This window comes from Rhyacophila brunnea, unplaced genomic scaffold, assembly GCF_057557595.1.
Source record: "Rhyacophila brunnea isolate RB1 unplaced genomic scaffold, BYU_Rbru_1.0 scaffold_4, whole genome shotgun sequence".
Taxonomy (NCBI): domain Eukaryota; kingdom Metazoa; phylum Arthropoda; class Insecta; order Trichoptera; family Rhyacophilidae; genus Rhyacophila; species Rhyacophila brunnea.
This window is the reverse complement of record NW_028233068.1, coordinates 23,176,055-23,192,948: the sequence shown is the minus strand read 5'-3', so window position 1 is coordinate 23,192,948 and position 16,894 is coordinate 23,176,055. Positions and strand designations below refer to the sequence as shown.

The following is a 16,894-nucleotide window of genomic DNA, read 5'->3' as shown; positions in this document are numbered from 1 at the left end:
TTTATGAGCAAAAGAATTCGTCAGTTTAAAATTTATTCTGATAATATGTAATAAGGATGTAGTTATTATTTAAAATTTTACCTATAGGAAGTTTTTTTTTTTTTACATCAATGTAAATTTTGTAAATAGTGTAGGGAACAGAAACAATGCCGTTTTATTTAAACAAAATTTAAAATGCGTACGTAAAATATCGGTAAAAATACGATACACATAGGTACCTGATTAAATATTATCTATTCTGTAATATAAATCGTTTTCATTGATGGTATCGATCTGAAATCTTCACCTATTGATTCAGTTGAATTTCGAGAAAATGCTTTCGATGTCTGATGTTTATATTTATAACGGTTTATTAGAAACATTATAATATACGTACCATGTATGTACTTTAATTAATGATCACTGTTAAATTGTATGTTAAGCTAACTTAACCTAACGGAATACTGCTGTACGTCTTAAAATATACACGCATCGTAAATATATCATTATCATAATATCTAAAGACATTGTATTTAGAAATAACTAATAATTACGTGTTTAGTTTTTAGTTTTTATTACTAGGTATTTACTTATTCCACAATAAATTATTATGATCCTCAGACCAGTTCGCACCGTGAGTGTAAAACCAAGGCATCTGCAAATTTTTCAATTTTGAGATTAAATGCAAAACAACTGCAAAAGTCGTGAACTTGATAATGTAAAAGTGAAGTAACTGAAAGAACATGAAATATAATGTAGATATAAACCAAATATTATGGGTTTTTTTAGAAACTCTATTTCTCCTAACAAAACGAAGACTTCAAACCATAATAAAAATATCCAAAATATGTATTTGTCCTTGGTTTTACAGCCACGGTGCGAGTTATATCCTGACGGAATAATTAATTGATATCAATTATTGGATTTGACGTTTGTTTATTGTATCAGTATAAACCAAATATTATCATTTATCATATTATTGTAAAGTTATTTAGGATATTTTGGATTATTTTGGATAACTTTAGAATTGAATAGTTTTTTGAACACCTCACCTTTTTTAAAACTTGTTGTCAATATAATTAAATTAAACAAGATTTTTATTGTTATTGAAGGTCCACCAGAAATAAATTGAAAGTCTATCAGGATGATCATCGTGCTGATCGTCTGTGTTTGCTTGATTATTCTGATAGTCACAGCATTATTGTTGGTAGCCCTGAAGATGATTCTTAAACTCGGAATACGGACATATAAAGGCACTGAGAGATTAGACGGAAAGACTTTTGTTGTAACTGGAGCTAATTCAGGTAAAGTGATATGCTGCAGCGCCCGGTAACCTATGCCACTTTGATTTTTGATGGCACGCCTCGAATGTGACGATTTATTAAAATTTTCGGTAGTTACTTTAAAAACTGTACCGTAATATTATGTGATGATACACTTTTGAACATTGAGTACGTAACTATGTTGATTTAGAGTTCATTAAATAATTAAACAACTCTGAAATTTGGAAATTAAACTTCAAAACTGCCAATGATGAAATTATGAAAAACGAAGACAATTAATTATCTTGACATGATATCCAATACGTGGAATGAACTTCCAGACAGATTTCATTGTATGAAAAAAGTCGCATTCGCTCTTTCAAGTGTTTTCGGTATAACGTACTACTGTGAGCAAATATTCTCGGTTATGAAAAAAAATATTATAAACCCATATCGAAATCGTTTAACTGAAAAAAAAATCGGATATGTGCATAAAATTAAAAACTTTAAACTATTAACCATTGAGGTATTATTTTCTAAAATTGAACCTCAAAAGATGTTTTTTGATGGAATTTGTATGATGTTTTTATGCGTGTATTATTATAGTCTAATGTATTATTATAGCCAAATTACAATAGATTTACTAGTTTTATTTCAGTGGCACGTTGAGTGTCCAGTACTTTGAATTACCTGTTTTGTGGAACGCCAATGCATTTGGGTTGCCGACCGCTGTGCTATAGAAACATCAGGAGAGTCTCCACCTTGACTGTCATCTTATTTCAATCGACAGGATTCTGGCATACAGCAGGGCTATTCCAAGATATCACTTAATTAGAGAAAAGTGAAAAACGTGCTTTGTCGTATCCGAGAGTCAATTATCTCGGGATATGAACAGTGGGGTGTGACGGTATTTAATATGGGCCCGCACAGCCGCGCTACTGGTTAGAGCAAGATAGAGGACGACAATTTATTACATCTTCGGATGTGGTGATTTGAAAGCGTCATCGCACCACGTGTCAAGCTAGAGTTTTCGCATTACACGCCTGTAAGATGACAAATATCATTGATTACGCGAAATATGTTTAATAAATTGCAAAGTCAATTTATTTGTATATTGTCGAATATTATAATATAATAAATTTTAATGCCACAACAATAATTACTAGTTGGTAGGTATATAGCACACATATAATTCCAGTTTTTTTGTTCGGTTAAAGGTTAAAAAAAACATTAAATTGAGAAAATAAAAATATACAATGGGATGGCGCACACGCCAAGCTAAAGCTTGCAGTTGTCTCTTGTACAGAATTAACCCGAGTGGTATTCGTGTTATTTCGGATCAAAATAAATAAGGGTGTAACTAGTTGGAATAGCCTTAGTAGAAGGCCATATACAGGTTCTATCTGACTGATATTGAAATACCTTAGAAATTTAATAATATACTTTGTAAGTGTAATTTGGTATACGTATGCGTTCCACTTGACCAAACTTATAAAAAAATGGAATATATTGGTGTAATGTTTATAGGGATCGGACTGGAGTCAGTAAAAGATTTTGCAAGAAGAGGGGCTAAAGTTGTAATGGTTTGTAGAGATATGGATAAAGCCGAACATATAAGAAAACGTATTCTATATGAGACTGGAAGTACGAATATGTCCGTAAGTATTTTTTCCCTTCTCAATTCAAACAAAAGATGAAAGATTTTATTTATAATCTATAAATTCACAAAAATTTTCATCAACTTATAAGTAAAGAATAATTAAAACAAGAAATTCAAATTCAAAAAGATTCGATTATATTATCATGATTGAGTTTTTAAATATTACTACACACTTTTAATTACACCAAATTGTCGATGTACCTATTACGTAAGTAGAATGTTTCAGAAGATGTTTAAAACCTAAAATTTATTTAATAAAATTCAAGTAATTCAGTAACTAGTAAGTATAACTAGTACTACAGTAAGTAGTATTTAATTTACTGGTGGTTTACATAATATAATTATCAGCCATTTATTAACTGATATTTTTTAATACCGATTTGAAGCTTCGTATAAAGAAGATAAAGTCGTTGTACTTAGTAAATTAATGTAGATAAATGGACTCTGCTTGTGTGCACGGAAAATGTTACGCATAATAACGGGAGGTGCCGCAGGAATGATGGTATTAAATAATATTGTTTGAAATTTTAGTTGGTGCACGTGGACTTTTCCGATTTGTCCAGCGTGAGAAAGTGCGCCAAAGAGATCTTGGACAGAGAACCCAGGATTGACGTATTACTGAACAACGCAGGTGCTGCTGGGGTGGGTTTGAGAAAGACAGTCGATGGACTGGAACACCTGATGCAAACAAATCATTTTGGACCTTTCCTATTAACAAATCTTCTTCTTGGTTAGTTGTCTTCCTTCTTTTTTTAACGATGTAGTTCTATATTTTCCTTTTCAAAATGATCCGATTGGAGATTTTAATCGGATGCATTTGGAATCAAGTACGACCCTGCGTTGACGCACGCCAATTGCAGTGTCATGTGTCTGAGGCCTTACTGATACTTTACATCTTAAAGTGTTTTAATATGTTTTATAGATGTGCCTAGTGATATAAATCTATCAATATATATATAAAACAAAGTCGGGTTAGTTACACCATTTATAACTCAAGAACGGCTGGACCGATTTTTATGATCTTTGATTTGTTGGATTTGCCTCCGCCACGAATAGCAGAATAACTATTAAAACATCGGATAAATCACGGAAAAAATAAATTATGAAGAAAATTCATTTTCTCATACATTTTGTATGGAACGGCTTTTGACTGATATCGATGAATTTGAACGATAAACCTCGCACATTTGAAAAGTAAGAAAATCACAAAAAAAAATCCGTATACAACGCCATCTCTGATACATGACAGAAACAATAAATAAGAAACAAACAAACAAAAGAAAGAATGATAGTCGAAATGTATAACTGTTAATGGTGTAGTATGCCCAACATTTCGTGCTTCATGTCAACAGCTCAATTTGCTTGAAAACGATACACATCAGACACGCACATTATTTGCTATCATTATTTCAACATTCTTCCCATCGAATCCACCTGAACTGTGGAACAAGTACAAGGATGACATGTCAGAATACATTTTACATCGAATTCATGTCAGTTCAGGGAATCCCGGTCTCGAGGTGAATGAGGAGATACATAACCAGGCTTTGATTATGATCGAATACATGTGTTACGTCATGTGCGGCAGTTTGTTAGTCAAGTTAGGAATGCCAACGCCACATCGTGGAATGAACGACGCTTTCAATCGAGAATTGGAACGTGAACGTGAATATGATCGAGATGCATTGAACCAATCAGTTCGAACGAATGTACCACTGTTGAGCCCCCAACAGAAAGAAGTGTACGATACGTTAATGAAGGCAATTGATAATGGAAATGGTGGCTAATTTTTCCTCGACGCGCCCGGTGGAACTTCCTCATGTCATTGATTTTGGCTAGTGTTCGTGCGAGATCCGAAAATGCTATAGCAGTTGCTTCTTCTGAGATAGCGGCCACGTTGCTAGAAGGATGCCGAACGTCTCATTCAACGTTGAAATTGCCCTTAAACCTTGAAACGACTGAAAAACCGACATGCAATATTGCGAAACACTCAGCAATGGCCAAAGTTTTGGTAGCAAGTATAATCATCATCTGGGATGAATGCACAATGGCGCACAAGCGCGCATTGAAAGCACTCAAATCGAACTATGAAAGATCTGGGCAATGACTCAAGAAGTTTTGGAAGCGCAATGATTCTACTATCTGGCGATTTCCGCTAAACACTACCAGTCATTCCAAGATCGACCGCTGCCGATGAAATAAATGCTTGGCTTAAATCATCGACTCTGTGCTGCTATGTGAAGAAACTTCAGCTGACGACAAACATGCGAGTTGCATTGCTAAACGATCCATCTGCCGAAGACTTCTCCAAGCAATTGCTGACTATCGGTAACGGCGTGTTCCTGTCGATGAATCGAACGGATTGATTTCGTTTCCGCTGAATTTTTGCAATTTCGTCTCAACTAAGGACGAACTCATCAACAAAGTGTTCCCGAACATCATTGCTGACCACAAAAATCACAATTGGTTGAGTGAACGAGCATTTTTGTGGCAAAGAACAAAGATGTGGATCACTTAAACTTCATAATTCAAAATAAAATCGTTGGTATACTGCATTCCTTCAAATTTATCGACTGTGTAACAAACAAAGACGAAGCAACCAACTATCCAACTGAATTTTTAAACTCATTGGATCTGCTTGGCTTACCACCGCACAATTTACAACTGAAGATTGGCTCGGTAGTCATCATGCTTTGAAATCTGAACCAACCAAAACTGTGTAACGGAATGCGTTTGGTGGTGAGAAAACTCATGGGCAATGTGATTCACGCGACGATAATCAAAGGAATGTTCAAAGGTGAGGAAGTTCTCATTCCGAGAATTTCGATGATCCCAACCGATATGCCGTTTGAGTTTAAACGAATTCAATTTTCAATTCGTCTTGCATTCGGTATGACGATCAACAAATTACAAGACCAATCCTTGAGTGTTTGTGGCCTGAATCTATAAAATGAATGTTTCTCTCACGGTCAATAAAATTGTACGTAACATGTTCATGTGTCGGCAAACCATCTGCTTTGTTCGTTTTCGAACCTGACAACAAAACGAAAAATGTTGTATATTACAAAGTGCTTCAATGAAGGGAATCGACCCGAGTGCAACCCATCCAGCAAATAGTTTAACAGAAAGTAGTGCAACAATGCTACGCGAATCATTTCGATTCGCTTCAATAAAGCAAATGCCTTGCTGCCACGTGAATTACATTCTTTTTTTCTTTTGACCATGTCCGATCCTAATCGGATCATATAGGCCTCCACAGAGTAGAGGTTTGTATTACCAGATTTTATTTTTACGAGAAATGGATGTCAGCCACTTGCTCAACCTATTAGGACCATACTCTGACTCATGCACAAATTGAAAAACAATATGTGAACTTGCCAGACCCAGGATTCGAACCTGGGACCCTCGACACTATAGACCGGCGCTTAATCCACGCGGTCATCGTGTGTGTACAGTGTGTACAGTTAAATGTAATTAAAATACTTTTCATTTTGATTTGATTTTTGCACATTTATTGAACTTATTCATTTTGAGTATTCATTTTAACCTAATAAAAAACTGAATTTAATTCAGCTAATAAGGTAACACAAGATTATTGATTCTGAGGCGGTACGAAGTTCGCCGGGTCAGCTAGTCTGATATAAATCAAAACAGCTGGTATATGTAGCTGAAAGAAAAAGGGATTTTTTGCCGCGACATAGGCACCATAGGTCATAAAAGTTAAAAATATAAATTATTATATACGTAATTCATTCTTTATTTTATTCACATTCTCCTGTATCGCTACAATTAATTAATTAATTGAATTATTCAAATTGAGTTAGATAGGTAGCATTTATTCTATATTATTAACAAATTAAAATACTATTATTAAATATGGTGTTTATTTTCCAGATCGTATCAAAAAGTCAGCACCAAGCCGAATCGTAAACGTGTCTTCGGCTGCACACAAGTATTATCCTTTAGATTTGAAAAATCTCGCCATGAATAATGTTATGTCAGAGATTAAAATTTACGCCAATACCAAACTCTGCAACGTTTTGTTCGCGAACGAATTGGCTTCAAGATTACAAGGAACAGGTAAATGGTAAAACATGATTTATGTGGTCTTGTTGTTATAAACTAGTGGGTTACAAACTGCTATGTTTGATGGCATCCTTTGTTTAAAGATTATTTCAAGACGTAGGTATATTGTGAGTTGTCGTTCGGAAGTCAAGGTAATGTTTGCGAAAAGAGAATAAAATTTTAAATTTTGTTATCGCATGAAGGAAACATCCTACGAATTGCCGTGTTTATGAATCAGCATTAACTTTATAGCTTATGGACTTTTTTCAGAACCTGTTTCTTCTTTAAGTATTATACTAATAGACTACCTATTAGCACTGCACATTATGTGTCTTGGTTAATCAGGATTCAAATCCGAGGTGGATAATATTTCCAATTTTTGCCATATAATTAGTACCTAGGTTCCTAGGTACGCACCGATTGTGTGAATTAGATTGAGATAAACATAAAAGATTCAACTAACGTTTTTAGGTATTTTGAGTAGTGCATGGAAACTAGTCCTAAATATTTCAAATTTCAATTTGCTAAAGTAATCCACGTTACGTTCGGTATAGTTCCCATTTTATTTACTTAAATTATTACTAATATTATTAAATTTCTGTTATGAAAAGGGAACCAACTGAAAAGTATCTGTCATAGGCAGTATTAAAGTATGAAAGTATCAGAAGAGGCAAGAGGTCAAGGCTTCTTTGATGATATGGAGTATATACTCTATCTTTACCTAAAGTTATTAAAGATATACAAATATTTATTTGCAGTTTGATATTTTATGATAGATAAATAGTTAACCACTTTGCAAGTAGTGTGGAATAATATAAAAGAGAATCATTTGTTGGTTCCTTTATGGGAAATAGTTTCTAGTGATTGTTTGTATGGAAAATATCATAAAGTAAAAAGGAACCAACTGTATTATTGATTAATATAGCTATATTACCTACTGTATTTTATATTAATTTTATAGTAATAGAGATGTATCGATACTAGTCACAAGATTATTATTTATAAGAATAGTTTTAATGTTCACAATATTAACATAAAGTATTTAAAAATATGTATATACTATGAAGCTCAATGTCTCCATTCAGCAATTTTTCAGTTGGGTCCTTTGTGTGTGTTTATCTCAATCTAATTGTGATATTAACCGTTTTCTATGAGCTACAGAATGACTTCGATATCAACCAGAAACCAACAGCTTAATATTTGCAAAGAGAGAAATGTATTTTCCGACAGAGGCTGTGTTTTTATGGTAGATTTTTGACCGCAACCAGCTCCTTTTTGTAACTCACGGGACTCACGTATATAATGCGAAAACTTTACGGTGATAGGCGGCGGTTTCGAGAACTACATGGCCTCTTCTCGCGTTTCAGTACTCTCAATACTTCGAAATCGAAAACCATAGACAAGATCTCTACGAGCGCCGCCGCCAGTTCTCACGTTAAAGATTTAGCAGTCTACTAACTGGTATTCTACAATAATTTCATGATGGGTGCAGAAAAAGCGATATGCAATTATAATAGGTATCGTCAGCTAGCATTAAAACAGTAGGTACCAATACTAATACCACTGTGAATTGTTTATGCCGTACCTATGATGCCATTGATTTCACTATAAGCTCATATTAATATAATAGAATGGGTTTAGTGGCTTGATTTGGACTTCCACCGAATAAATAATATTATTTAATAATTACTAATGAATAAAACACAATATAATACCACCACAAAAAATCACTTAGATCAAGATTGACTTGAAGATTCACATACCTAACGTTAACAGTTGGTACGTATTAATACCGAGATGAAAGGTGAAAGTGATTGAGTTACTTTTTCAAGCGAGATAGAAAAAAGGTAATTTCGTTTTGCATTTATTGGGCGATAAATATGGCTGTGTTGTGTATTAAATTATGACATAACGATATGTATTCCGAATGAAATTGGGTCCATTTTAAACGAGTTTTTTGCATTACCAAAAAGTTTTTTTTGGATTATGTGGGTCATGTTAACCCTCTCTCTCGTGTACGGAAATGTGTTGTAATATGTTCACACTGCGGAAGTCATATCCGATGTATTAGTCAATATTATAATACAATTACAGTATTCATAATATGTAATTAATTTACTACCTACCAGTAAAGTTAATCGATACCCATTTGACTTTTTACAGGTGTCACTGCAAACAGCCTTCATCCAGGTATTGTAACAACTGATATGGTAAGGGAAGCTCCACTTCCCATACAAATTGCCTGGAAGGCAGTTATCGCTTTATTCTTCAAGGTGATTTTAATTAATTATTTTGTTGTTATTTAGAGAAAAGTTTCCCGAGTTTACCAGAATTTTTCCACGGTACGCAAAACCCGAATCTAAAGACCACTTGTTTTCTTTCAGTAAAGATATTTGAATAAGGGCTACTCTGTAAACCACTGTGGTGGATGCTTTATTAGTAACCCAATTAGAAACTTTGCAACCAAAATAAAAAAGGAAACGGATTCAATTTCTGATTGATTGTAAAATATTTCAACATAATATTATTAACAAATATTATTATTAACAAGTGTGCTAATTATTTAATATTATTTATGCCCACTGATTCCCAACCGGGGGTCGGCGAGCTGCGTCAGGATCTCCGTGAGAATTCTCTAAAGCTTGCGAAAAAAGTAAACTTAAAACCATTTTGGTTACAGAGAAAAAATATGTAACGTGACCTATTTTAAAGAATGAAGCATTTTAAATATAATATATTTTGGTTAGATATCGTGTCATAAATATTACTGCAGTACTTACTTAGTGGAAGTATAACTGGTGAGGGAAATTTTGAAACAGTAAGGAATAAAGGGATTCGGTTTTCTGTAATGACTGAGCCGCCTACTACGCACTGCTCGTTTTATTTTTAACAGTTTAAGCAAAGCATGCATTTTTTCTACAACATGTGTGATATATTGGGCTGTTAATTTTTTTTCGACCATATCCGATCCTAATAAGATCATAATATGAGCCTCTACAGAGTACAGGTTTGTATTAACAGATTTTGTTTTTTACGAGAAATGGATGTCAGCCACTTGCTCAACCTATTAGGGTTATTACATACCCTGACTCACACACAAATTGAAAAACAATATGTGTACTTGCCAGACCCAGGATTCGAACCTGGGACCCACGGCGTGATAGTCCAACGCTTAAGCCGCGCGGCCACCGTCGGCGTCGAAATGGGCTGCTCATTAATTTTGGGTAAATAATATGCCAACACAACCGGTGTATCAAAATTTTCGCTTGCATCGTATTAAATAATTTGTGACTATATTAAAAATAATTTATGCATACTGTTTAATAGGTACGTATTCTATAGGTATGTTTTTTCATCTGGACTTTAATATATGTGTGACCAGGTAGGGGTTCCCGATTTTTTTATCTATCTATCTAGGGTGTATAATTATTATGTGAATAATTGAAACCCTATCTGCAGAATCTCTATACGAATTTATCATAACCTTGCTGTCCTGTTTCATTGCTAGAAGTCGCACCTAAGTTATAATATTGCTCTGAGTTATAAACAAAGACGCAAACCTTACTCGTAAGCTGCAGTGTAGTGGTTTCCAAACATTATGTTACTACGCCTCCCTTTAAAAAATTACAAATAAGTAAAACAAAAAATGAAAAAAACTTACCCAATTGACAAAATAATAACAAGGTTTTACTATATTTTTAATGCGATGGACGTGCTTGTTTATTAGCACACAAATATAAAAAAAATCTAGGTGTCATTGAGGAGAGTGCCACTAAGAGCTCTTTTTCTACTAATAAACGGGTTCGATATTTGGATTTCATTGCAGCTAATGCAGAAAATCCCGTTTCGCGTACATAATAATATGATGTTATGAATGGAAGCAGTACTTGGATTACTTTGCTTGATATTAGATTCTTATAATAGGTAGTTAGTGTTATATTAGTATCATATTCTTCACTTCAATTCAACCGAAATTTTACTATGGTTTCACTCTGAATTTTTTATTTCAATGAAGTACCTATCGCAAGATAATTCAATCAATTTTTCTTTTTAAATAGTAACCAATCCAAATTCATCTTGCTAATTGACAAATGGATTCTGTATCCACGCGAACTTTGTAAAATCGTGATTGAATCGAACTGATTTTTTTGTAATTTTGATTTTCATAGCTCCAATTTTTTATGGATGCTTTCACTTTGTATTTTTGAAACAGTGAATGCATTTGTGGTCCTTGTAGTGATTTATTCAAAACACACAATTATCTAAAAACAAAATCAACCAAATAGGGAACTTTAACATTAAAGTTATCGTTCCTAAACAGATTTGCCTCTTTATTATGATTGTCATCAAGACAAATTGCAACCTTTTAGAGTTCAAACACCCTTTGAACCACTTTTGCATGAGACAGCCAGCGCACTTCACAATCGTATATAAGTATCTATAATTAGCTTCCATATCTTCACACAGCTTTGCAAACAAGCTAAATTTTAAAGGACTCTTTTTTTAACTAACAAGCGGCCGTTTTATGAATTATGCACGGGCAAACTGCAAACTTGTGGTTACATTTCTGTTTAAGTTTACGTGCCTCCCTTTGCACTAGCCCGCGCCCCAGTTTGGAAATCGCTGCTGTAGTGTAATATTTACTAGCGACATCTGCTGACGATATTACGAGACATGAAATATTAAAAAAAACAGTTTAATAAACAATTAATAATTACTTTCGATTGAACATAAGTGGGTTTAGTACATTTTTTTTAAAAGTGCAAATATAGGTTGGTACATAATGTTATATTATACACCTTTTGTTTTATGATGGATGATACGTTTGTGTAAAAGGTAATTAATTTACTGTATTAATGTGTTAACAGACTGCATGGGAAGGAGCACAGACGAATATATATTTGTGTGTTTCACCGGACTTAAAAAATGTATCTGGAGAATACTTTGCGGACTGCAAAAGAGCCAGAATGTCTTGGAGAGCTAGGGATGCCGAAACAGCAATGAAGCTCTGGGCTCTAAGCGAAGAGGCTGTCAAATTGCAACCACATGAAAAACATTACTGAGTGCCATTTGAAGAAGACAAAGTTTGTTTGTAATATTTATAAGATGAAAATGCTGTAGGTAGTTAATTTTATTTGCTGTTACTTATAGTAAAATATAATTTATAACAACACAACTATTGTTGTTGTCTATTTTTATTGCCTTTTTCACATATTATTGTATAAGAAATGAACAATATCGGTTTCGTCCATATATTTCAACTAATCTTGATTAGTTGAAAAATATATCTTACCAGATTGGTTATTTCTTAAAAAAAAGGAAAAGAAAATATGATAACGATAATAATATGTGTGGTGATTTATGTTAACAAAGATGTTATTAGAAAATGTCTCCATTTATTTACTAGAATGTGATACGTTGTGGTTATGTCATATGTGGGTACCTATATCAAGTAGGTATCTTAGTTCTCTGAATCATTCATCTGAATCCTGTCACATTCGAATAAAAAATGTTATTTTACATATATTGGAATATTTTTTTCAATATTGTTGTGTTATACTATACTATAATATAAACGTAAGAAAACCTTAGTTACGTGTATATCAAATGCTGTCTTTTCATTTAAAAAAACATACTCGAACTAAGAAAATTCTATAGATATGTACAAATATAATATTATTATTTAATGTGTAAAGTTGTAACTATATACTAATACAATAAATAAATTTAACATTGTATATAACGTTGTATAGGCTCGACATTTAGATATTAGTTAAATCGAGCACTGTTATAATTGTTATAATGCACTTTTTGAAATGCAACAGTCAATTTAACACGTACCTACCTACCTAATAATTATGTTACTTGTTAATCGATATATTTGTTATGTTAGATATTTTGTATTTTGTTTAATTAAATATTTAAATAGATATCGTATGAGTGAAATGTGAATATTGTAAGTATATACATATTAATAAATAGTTTATAAATGTTAATAAAATAATACAAAAGCGGATTGTTTTATATTATCGTCATTGTGTCATAATAACATTGTAACCTATCAGAGTATTGCTATATTCAATTTGGCTGTAGCTTAATCAAACGGCATATAATAATATGTATATACACCGGATCCTCTTTTTGCACGGGGGATACGTTCCAAAGACTACCGTGCAAAACAAAACCGTGTAAAAAAAGTAAAGGTGCCCATACAAAAATGGTAGATAGGTTCCATTACTTAAAATCAACTCAAAATACGAAATTCTTGAACTCAAAAATAAATCAAATTTATTTATTATTTATACATTAAAATATTTATACATATAAATACATAGTGCCCGTTTACTGCTGTTTTTTCTAGTGAAAAATCACTCTCGTCGCTGAAAATATTTAATGACGCTGACGCCGAAGCACGCGGCGCGTCTCTTGTATAGAACCCAAAGTGACTGAATAGTGGCGCCATGTATGTATGTATGTATGTCTGGGCGGCATTCGGTGAAAACATATGTATGCACCAGTGGCGTGCGGTCCATTGCAAAGCATTTTTTTTGATGAATATGTACATACATACGTATTTTTATTCATTTTAGTTTTTTTAAACCGTGTTGAAACAAAAAAAACAATGTAAATAAAAGATAATAAAATATAATCGGTACTTTTCGTGTTATTTCGAAACCGTGCAAAAAAAATCCGTGCAAAAAGAGGATCGGGTGTACTCGTATATAGTACTTGCACAAAGTTGCTCATATATACTATATAATAATGTAAACTTGTAAACCATCAGGTTACCTAACTGAAATATTAATACAGATATTATTTTCCTTCAATAATAATAATACAATTAAAAAAAGTCATGAGAAGCTTTATTACTTATACTTATACTATTAACTCACTATCTTCTATATTTAATATCTGAAAGTTTTTCATCGCAGTTTATCCGGACTAAATGCTCCGAGCCGACACACAGATTAATGTCGATCAATGCAAAATAAATGAGATTAATTTGTAGTTTAATTCACGACAAAATGTGAGCATTTGAAGTTCTCTATACATTGTCATATATATAAATAAATACAATGCAATGGAATAAAATAGATAAATTGATTTTTTACATAATTCTGTTGCATTCCTTTACCAACCGGTAACATTGGTAACGGAACAACAAAATTGTCCGAACACGACTTCAAAAATATCTCGATTTTAATTCGAAATTCATCGATAAAATCTACATTTTTAACAAATCATCTGATAGTGGTGACGATAGTCTTAAAATGGGAGGGATCGACCTCATTATCAGAAATCTAAGATCACGAAAATACGGCTCTGAATTGATAGCATTATGAGCGGCCAAATTGTCCATGTTGGTGATTTTTGATAAAACATTGCCATTCATTCCAAAAGATTACACGATCCATAAGATTAATTAATTATCTATGCATCAAGTTGTCTCATTTTGTCCAAAATCGTATAAATAACTTAACATAATTCCAAATCGTTTTGAGACATAATCAAAGACTCACTTTTATAAAATATTAAATCTTACAATGACGACAGGTATTTTTCCGAAAAGTAGAAGATGCCAAAGTTATCTCCAATTCATAAGAGTAGCATAGACTCATCGTTGGAGAGTTACAAGCTATATGCATAATCTTACAATGGAGACGGGTATCTTTCCAAAAATATGGAAGATGTCAAAGGTAATCCCAGTTAATAAGAGTGGTACCTACAGAGTCACAAGGGGATAGCTACATGCTGGTAACTATTATCTCTGTCCTAGAAAAATTTCTTGGCATGATCATGTACATCTTGATTTATTCAAAATCTGAGTCATTTATAACGAATGAACAGCATGGATTTAAAGAAGGCCTAATAATGAAAACTTACATGGTGGTAACCAGGAATGTGTTTGATCCCATAATTCCATTGATTCCAAGCAATTTGCATATGCCCTCAAACGGTATCATTTCTTAATGGGCTTTGATTTTGCTATAAAAATAACTTACAATGTGAATTTTAATGTGAAAAGAGATAATTTTAGCAATGATTGTTTCTCCCATGATTGATTTTGTGGCTCAACATAATGAGCGATAATTCATAAACCTACTGGCAGACGACAGTAATTTCAAAAAGAGATTTTCTATATCAAAGGCTGAGAGATTATCTTCGAGTAAAAGCGTGTAATTTACGCAAGCAAATGCACTCTTAACACATTGGCACTCCGGACAGGAGAACAAACAGCAAATTCATTATTTTATTTTTCGTTAAGCATTTAAATAATTTAAAAAAAGATTTGTAATTTAAGAAAGGTTGCATTGTGGAACAGTTGACATACACAAATGCCAAAAAAATCGTAAGCTGGAAAAAGCTGGGTACATACGTTAGTATTATATATTGCAGACAATAGTTCCACTTCACTCAATGTGGTCCAAAGAAGTCAAATATCAAATGGTTGGACATAATATTACGATCTAATAATTATAATTCTATATATTTTTAGCATGGATACATGCTTTTGCCTTGACCTCCCGGGCGGATTCGTTACAAAAAATTGCACAGGCGTAATGAAAAATCATGTCACAATTGTAGCGCGGCCGTTAGAGACGCCAGTCAGCCGCGAGCGGTATTAAATTTCAAGCTGAGAAGTTACGCGGCCGTTAGAGACTCCAGTCGGCCGCGAGCGGTATTAAGTATTAACAAATTTCAAGCTGTTCTATAATTTTTCTTTAAATCTTAACGGCCCACATGCTCAGCGTAGGTCAAAATGAAGTTTTTAAGGTATTTTCAGAGCATAACCCTGGACATTCCTTAAAAGTTGAAGATAATCTATTTATATAATTTTGAAGCCTTATTATCCTTTATATTTATTTTAAACATTTGATGACTGCGTGAAGTATTTTCATTATATAAAATAGTATTCTTTTAAACCTCTCGCTGTAATGTTTTAGAATATTGTCATATTTCAGTACGTCCATGTGCAGTGGTGTTAAAATTTTTTCGATTTATTAATTTTTAAACGCATTTACAAAACCATTAGTAAAATTAATGTTAACAATATATGGTGACATATTTACGATAAAAAAATATATTTTATAAACTTTGTGATCCCAAATTTGACAAGAATTAGGCATTTTAGTATTCAAAAAATGGACACGATTAACACATTTGAAAATAAGTCTAAATTGTCATATTTCAGTACGTCCATGTGCAGTGGTGTTAAAATTTTTTCAATTTAATAATTTTTAAACGCGTTTACAAAACCATTAGTAAAATTATTGTTAACAATATATGGTGACATATTTACGATAAAAAAAAATATTTTATAATCTTTGTGATCCCAAATTTGACAAGAATTAGGCATTTTAGTATTCAAAAAATCGACACGAATAACACATTTGAAAATAAGTCCAAAGATACTAATTATAAGCTATGGATTTGACCATTTAAATGTGATAAACAACCTACGAATAATGTTTGCTTTATAATAATTATTGACCTAAGAATAAGGTAGTATTTTTTTGAAATACGCAATTTCTATTGGCATTTCCCAGTGGCTAAGCTACAACATACGGCCGTAGTAATAAATTGACACACGATAAATGAAATAGGGAGTAAGATCATGTTAACACGCGTGTTTGAACATGCACCTAACCAATTTTTTTTAAACGGTACGTAACGTACAGTGGTAAAGTCGTTTATTTTTGTAGCCTTGATAATGTGCATGAGCAGTTTTTATTAGGTATGTAAGGTAAGTTCTCTTCGTCAAGATGGTTTTCCGATATTCCATCTGAGAATAATGTACTTACTCTTATAGTTAAAAATTTAAAAAAATATATTTCCACCTTCAACACGTTTAGAATTTTTTTTATGATAAATGTAGAGTTGTCACTTCATAACTTTGCACTCCGATGAAATCGTATCCTATCCTGAT

At 32.8% G+C, this 16,894-nt stretch overlaps 1 protein-coding gene across 1 annotated transcript; it reads left to right on the top strand.

Moving 5' to 3' along the window:
- Positions 1-1,198: 1,198 nt before the first annotated feature.
- LOC147067101 (retinol dehydrogenase 14-like) lies at positions 1,199-12,029 on the top strand. Its single transcript, XM_085954830.1, has 6 exons — positions 1,199-1,283; positions 2,769-2,899; positions 3,433-3,631; positions 6,796-6,981; positions 9,130-9,239; positions 11,835-12,029. Exons 1-6 carry the CDS (start codon positions 1,199-1,201, stop codon positions 12,027-12,029), a joined length of 906 nt encoding a protein of 301 aa, XP_085810956.1.
- Positions 12,030-16,894: the final 4,865 nt, after the last annotated feature.